Source organism: Salvelinus fontinalis, chromosome 12 (assembly GCF_029448725.1).
Source record: "Salvelinus fontinalis isolate EN_2023a chromosome 12, ASM2944872v1, whole genome shotgun sequence".
In the NCBI taxonomy this organism is placed as follows: Eukaryota; Metazoa; Chordata; class Actinopteri; order Salmoniformes; family Salmonidae; genus Salvelinus; species Salvelinus fontinalis.
The window spans coordinates 16970083-16977395 of record NC_074676.1 but is presented as its reverse complement, the minus strand read 5'-3'; the positions used below and the strand labels follow the sequence as shown (position 1 = coordinate 16977395).

General features: G+C 40.9%; 2 protein-coding genes across 2 annotated transcripts; one reads left to right on the top strand and one right to left on the bottom strand.

The window, feature by feature from the left end:
• Positions 1–1474: 1474 nt before the first annotated feature.
• LOC129866908 (calcium and integrin-binding protein 1-like) lies at positions 1475–4095 on the bottom strand. The gene is made up of 7 exons (XM_055939931.1): positions 3905–4095; positions 3484–3518; positions 3068–3167; positions 2415–2568; positions 2158–2276; positions 1823–1911; positions 1475–1736 (listed from the first exon to the last, which is right to left on the bottom strand). The coding sequence occupies exons 1-7, from the start codon at positions 3953–3955 to the stop codon at positions 1715–1717; spliced, it is 570 nt and encodes a 189-aa protein (XP_055795906.1). The 5' UTR covers positions 3956–4095; the 3' UTR covers positions 1475–1714.
• Positions 4096–4152: 57 nt separating this feature from the next.
• Positions 4153–5845, top strand: gdpgp1 (GDP-D-glucose phosphorylase 1). Its single transcript, XM_055939930.1, has one exon. The coding sequence runs from the start codon at positions 4628–4630 to the stop codon at positions 5741–5743; it is 1116 nt and encodes a 371-aa protein (XP_055795905.1). The 5' UTR covers positions 4153–4627; the 3' UTR covers positions 5744–5845.
• Positions 5846–7313: the final 1468 nt, after the last annotated feature.

Genomic DNA, 7313 nt, shown 5'->3' with positions numbered 1-7313 from the left:
TGGCTGGTCCCAGACAATCCCACAGGTGAAGTAGCCGGATGTGGAGGTCCTGGGCTGCCGTGGTCACACGTGGTCTGCAGTTGTGAGGCCGGTTGGACGTACTGCCAAATTATCTAAAATTACGTTGGAGGCGGATTACGGTAGAGAAATTAACATTAAATGATCTAGCAACAGCTCTAGTGGACATTCCTGCAGTCAGTATGCCAAATGTATGATCCCTCAACTTGTGACAAGACTGCACAAGTGGCCTTTTATTGTCCCCAGTACAAGGTGCACCTGTGTAATAATCATTCTGTTTAAATCAGCTTCTTGATATGCCACACCTGCCAGGTGGAAGAATTATCTTGACAAAGGAGAAATGCTCACTTACAGGGATGTAAACAAATTTCTGCCCACAATGAGAGAAATACACTTTTTGTGTATATGGAACATTTATAGGGTCTTATTTCAACTCATGAATCTTGGGACCAACATTTTACATGTTGTGTTTATATTTTTGTTCAGTATAAAACATATATTATTGATGTTGTCTACCTGCACTGCTGTATGCTGTTTGGGTGGTGACAGCACATGTGAAGCTCAATAGGGGAGCAGGGCCTTCCCAGCCCTGGTGGATGTCACTCATTCATGTGAGGTCAGCAAGATCAGTTGTGGCTCCCGCCACACTGCGGCAGTCACAAGTAAGAGCCCTTCACATAAGCGTCCTCAAACGGCTAATTTAGAAATATAACAATTTTTTCCCCATTTATTTTTCTGGTACGGGTGATCTCTACACTTGCGGCTGGGGTAAGCTTAAAAAAATATTCATGATTAGAAAATGTCACCTGTTCTAGGTGGCTTCGAGTAGGCCTATGTATTGCATGAAGTCATTATGAATTCCAAAGCGCAATACATATCCAGGAATGGAAAGACATGGCCTTTCCTCATAACCACGGCTACAAGCTCTGCTTGTATCACTGTTTCAGGTGAATATGGCCAGCTGGGACAGGGGACTGCAGCTCAGACGAGCCAAGATGAGTAGAGTTCTTCAAGGACCAGGGGCTGCGTGTGATGGAAGTAGTCTTTGGGCCATGGAACACTTTTGTTTCTGCTATCAAAGAGGACCCCTCTCCATCCTGACACATATCCTTTATCCTTCCTTTGTAACTAAGGACTACATGGAATGGAAAAACTGGCTGTAGGAGTTGAGCACTAAGGACAGTGCAGATTTTGATTGACTAGATCAGGGCTTTTATACAACACTGTTCCTGGAGCAATCATCCTGCAGATTTTCAGTCCAACCCTAATCTATCGCACCAGATTCTAATAATTAGCTGGTTGATAAACTGAATCAAGTTAGTTACAGTATAACTAGGGTTGGAGTGAACATACAAGAGGGTAGCTCTCCAGGAACAGGGTTGGAGAGCCCTGGACTAGATATTCATGATGATTTGTTCAGACAAATAAAAAATAAAAAAATGACTAAGTCAGTGACTAAGACTTGATTACTTTTATTCTAGATATTTAGATTTAAATAATACAGTTAGAAGGCTCTTATTGCATATACATTATGTAAAAATACATTATCAAACATAATAGAAATATTAATCTACAGACAAAGAATTTAAGGCAAGATCTTAAAAATATTATTACAATGAAAAAAAAAAGGTCTTCTGAGTATTAAATAGGACAGAGAATCCAAGGTATCCATATCCTGGCATCTTATTTGTCGACTTCACAGAACAATCTTAAAAGAACTAGAGAACAACGCAGAGCATTAGAGGGAGGCTCATAGGTGCAATGTAGAGATTATGAAGAGTATTCTAATCAGATTTGTACTGACCTGACGAAATCTGGTGACCTTGAGATGACGTGTTGGAACTCTGACAGATTCACAGTTCCATCTTTGTCTATATCAGACTCTTCAAGAATCTGCAATATTGTAAATAAGTATTTGTTTTAGCCTTGGAGATGGCAAACGGAGACCTGAAAGGTAGACTCAGCGATAGGACCATAGATCATACTCAGCAATGCAATTTCCTGCGTTGAGACAGTATTCAAATCTGCCACAGCTGCTACTATAGGCTAGGCTGATGCTCTTCCCAGTTTATGGTCTTCCCTGAGGCAGTGCCACATTGGAAAGAACCAGGCAATAGTGGACTTAATCTGTTAACTCACATTGCTGATGAGCTGCCTCATCTCTTCAGTGGTAAGCCTTGTGTCATCCGTCTCACCAGTCAGACAGTTCACCAGCTTCTCCAGGTCCCCACCATCCAGAGTGCCATCATCATCAAAGTCTGAACAGACAAAACAATACCAATTCAACATTTTCACCAACCCCCCCCCCCCCCCCCCCCCCCCCCAAAAAAAACTGCCAGACAACAATGAATACACTACATACATATACAGGCCTAAGAAAGTCTCAATTGCATTACCAAAAATGCGGAATGCGTAGTGGGACTTGATTTCCAGTGTAGCTGAATCACTGAAGGCACTCAAGAGATCAAGGAAGTCCTCAAAGGTGAGACTTCCATCTTTCATATCAGATGTTGAGAATACGTGACAGATCCTTTTTCTGAAAGGGTTGGACTAAAGGTTGGGGACAGAACATGACAGAACATTAAGTCCAATGCAGACGTTTTTCTCTGTCTAATCACTTCTGGGTAACAATGAAGTACATTACTGTTTTAAATTCAAATGGGCAAAAATATTTTATTAGCAAAGAGACATTTCTCAAGCAAGAATTTTGCTAGGACTGTCGGGGTGGTCTAAGTGGGGAGGGTAAAACTACTAACTAATTTACTGCTTGGTGAGGTCACCATGGAAAGGCCAACGCTCCATCCCACCAAAACAGGCTGACATTTCAGGTAGTTTTTTCAAACAGCTTACACTAAAAAGGCATTATCACAATATTATTCCAACCTCAGTATGGAAATATATATATATAAAACACAGGAAAAACACATTGTTCCTTAAAGGGCCAGTGCAGTCAAAAGTAAATCAAACATTTGTTACAATGTTTTTTAACTAAAAATAATTTACTCGCTTTATTAGTAATTTAGTATAATTTGAATTGCAATCTTGCCACCTTGAGTTCTGGCAGTGAAAGGACTTTCTCCATGGGCACTCGCGGGGTGGGGATGTTTCTGTCCTCTTTGGAGAGGAGTTCACTGAATCTCTTGTGTGCCCTAAAGAAAACATGCATCACAACATCCACTCTGCCTGTATGGATGTTGATTGCTCAACAAGTCTCTTTCGCAATAGATGTACAATGACAAACCTTTCCAACCTAGTTCAAAAAGTTACAGTAAATCCATCTTGCCTGTCAAACTTCCTTGTAAATTAGACTTTAGTACGTTGCGTAAGTAAGGATTAAAGTTAAGTTGACAAGGAAGTTTGGCTCTGGCAAGATGGAGCCTATATATTTACTATATGATCAAAAAGGATATTGACAACAATAGCATCCGCGAATTTAAATAATGGGGAATAACGCTAGTTACTTACAGAATAATTTCTTGCTTTGTAAGAAACGTCAGCTCCTGGAGGGGAAGAGTTGGTGCATTATTTTCAAATACACCACACATTCCAAATTGATATAATTATACCTCAACTTCTTGCTTTTATCAGTGTCGTGTCACTTGCAATGTACTCAAGAAGTTGTCCTACCAACAACGTCATCAAAAGCTGACAATACACTTGAGAATTAATATAAGGCAATTAATTCAAACCGAACAGCGACTCTTTATGAGGGCATAAACGATATAACTAACTAGCTGGCTAAAAACAACTTGGTTAGTTTTTAGATACCGCGTTAACTAGCTTGCTTAAGTAAGCTATTTGTTAACCTAACCACGTTACCAAATAGTACAATGACCAACAACTTGTTGTGTAACGTTACATTGGCTAGATAGCTGTCTTATTTCACCTGATATTCTGAGAGCAGATCCTTCCTTAATTGACTTGCTGTTGTTCCCATGTTGTTGTTCTTTTCTGTTTGTTATTAGCTAGTCAACTTCAGAGAAAGAAAACTTTCTGCTTCGATAACTTTCCAAAGCACCTAGCCACTTCCCTTTCCGAATCGACGAAATATACCATAGTAACAAGATTTGCATAGAGCACGCCAACACACCACCAGATGGCGATCACGTGCATCAATACAAATCGCTGACACAGGAAGAAAAGCAGAACGAAGATGGATCCTATCCACATTGACTTACAGTTTACGTATTTTTCCTTCAATTATTTGTATAAATCATGAATAAATACATGTTATTGACACTTTACTACTATTACGTGGAAAACTTTTATTTAGAAAATGTCCGAGATCCGGAAGTACTTCTAAGTGTTGCTGCGGAGACGCTGATAAAATATGCCATGTTTTTAGTTGCTTCCTGATAGTTGTGGTAAATAACGGGGTTAAACTACTTATAGATTAGCGGTTAGATATCGGTTTTTACATAAACTCGACAGATATGTAATTTATTTTCTACGCTGCTGATTCAGATAACGGTGCGTTAGCTACATGCTATTTACCTTGAGATAAGACTCGGCGTTGTCACTCCATGTCATTAATCTCATTGTTGAAACGAGACACATCGTGCCACGTAACGTCTGGGTAGCTACCGGTGCTAATATTTATTGCAGACCAATGGAGAACGGCAAATCGCCAACACGTTTCGTCTACTGTAACCGAGATTTTGCAAGCCATGTTTGCTGGTCTGGATGTGGTGACCGAACTGCCTCGATGTCTAAATTTGACACGACAATTCAAGCCGGCTGGACTGACAGGATGGACAGAGGGCTGTTCCGTTATCACCTGGGCGACTTGGAGACAAGAATTTTACCTGGGCCGGCTCGGTATGTGGCCCAACTGAATATTCAAAGAGGGATAGAGAGAAGACAGCCTCAGGAAATATTAAGCATCAAACAAAACTTTGACACCAAGCAGTTCAACTTCAACAAAATCAAACCAGAGGAAGTCATTTTTGAGATGAGTAAGCAAATTGAGCCTACGTCGCACCCCAAAGGTGGGGGCTCCTGTAAAGAATATGGACACCCATGTGATGAACTCTGTAGAATTATGGTGATTGTCAATGTTAGCCCATTGGAATTTGGTCACTGTTTATTAGTTCCAGAGCCCACCCAGTGTTCGCCACAGGTTCTGACCCCCGCTGCCATCCAAATCGGAATCGAATCTGTGCTCCTGAGTTCTGACCCGGGCTTCCGGGTGGGATTCAATAGTCTTGGTGCGTTTGCATCTGTCAATCATCTCCACCTTCATGGATACTACATGAACCAGGAGCTAAACTTAGAAACTGCTTCAACCCAACCCTTAGTGCCGGAAAAGGGATTTTACCGTCTGAGAGACTTCCCCATCGGCTTTATGTTCTACGCTGAAATGGATGACCTTGAGAAAGTTGTCCGTGCCATTAGTCAGGTCACAGACTCATTGGTGGAGGGGAACAAGGCACACAACCTGTTTTTCACTCGAGGCTGCCCACCTGGGAAGTCAGATGTGCGCGCCAGGCGTGGTGTGCGCATTGTCGTGTGGCCTAGGAGGTCCTGCTTTGGTGCCAAAGATGAATCTGCCTTCAATGTGGCTCTGTGTGAGCTGGCTGGACATTTACCATTCAAGAACAGACATGACTTTGAACACAGCACTGAAAAAGATGTGATGGCCATCATTCAGAGGTATCTGCTGCCTGACCAACAGTTTCTTCAGTTGGAACAGCAACTTACTGCACATTTACAGAAAGACATTTAATCCTGATTTACCTGGAAGTGAACAATTGGGCTTATTATATTTCATGGGCATTAAAGTATAACTCAACAAATCTCAACTGAATAAAACATACTTGAAATCGCAGTAACTGTTTTTTCCTTTTTCAGATGTATTACCACAAACACTGGCGTAATGCAGTTTCTCTGTTTTTAGAATATACAACTGTCCTGTATAGGATACCTGAACCTGCATGACAGGAACGGTCCTCCGAACCCAAACCGGCTGTGCGCTTGCGCCATTGTGCATACATTTATTTTGTCCCCCCACACCAAATGCGATCACGACACGCAGGTTAAAATATCAAAACAAACTCTGAACCAATTACATTAATTTGGGGACAGGTCGAAAAGCATTAAACCTTTATTGCAATTTAGCTAGCTAGTGTGCACTTGCTAGCTAATTTGTCCTTTTTAGCTAGCTTGCTGTTGCTAGCTAATTTGTCCTGGGATATAAACATTGCGTTGTTATTTTACCAGAAATGCACAAGGTCCTCTATTCCTCCAATTAATCCACACATAAAACGGTCAACCGAATCGTTTCTAGTCATCTCTCCTTCCAGTCTTTTTCTTCTCTTGACTTTATATTGTGATTGGTAACTTTCATAAATTAGGTGCATTACCGCCACTGACCAAGTTCGTCTTTCAGTCACCCACGTGGGTGGGTACCTGCTTCTAAAAACCAATGAGGAGATGGGAGAGGCAGGATTTGCAGTGTGTTCTGCATCACAAATAGAACTACATATGAAAATTTAAAAGGTTTACCGGTATGTATTAATTAAATGGCTTTTGAGGGTTACTGTCAATGATTTATTACTTAAAAATTTTTTTACATCAATGACAGGCGCACAGGTATGTCAGTGAGCATAAGTAGCTTACTTCCTTTCCTCCCCACCATATTAGAATAACACCACAAACAATTTTATGCCTCACAGGTTGCAAGTTACTCCTTTCATCCAGCATTAGGACTACACAGATCTAGGTGAGAAACCAGAGGAGGACCATCCTCAAGTGAGTTTCATAAAAATTGTGAAACATTAAAAGTGATAATTTTTAGATAAAACTACTAAATATATTCACAGGTCACCAAATAATTGATGAAAACACATTGTTTTTCAAGGAAGGTCTACAGTTCCCTCAGCAGCACTGTAGGGCAGCACCATGGTGTAGCTGGAGGACAGCTAGCTTCTATCCTCCTGGATACATTGACTTCAATACAAAACCTAAGAGGCTCAAGGTTCTCACCCACTTCCATAGATTACACAGTAATTGTGACAATTTCCGGAGGACATCCTCCAACCTATCAGAGCTCTTGCAGCATGAACTGACATGTTGTCCACCCAATCAATGGATCAGAGAATGAATCTAGTACTGAAAGCATAAGGTACAGCTAGCTAGCGCTGTAGTGCATACAATGTGGAGTAGTTGACTCAAAGAGAAAGACAATAGTTGAACAGTTTTGAACAAATCAATTTCTTCCAAAATTGAGAAGCAAGAGAGCTAGCTATTTTAGGTTGTATATATTTTTTACTTTTACTTAGCTAGTGAATGCAGCT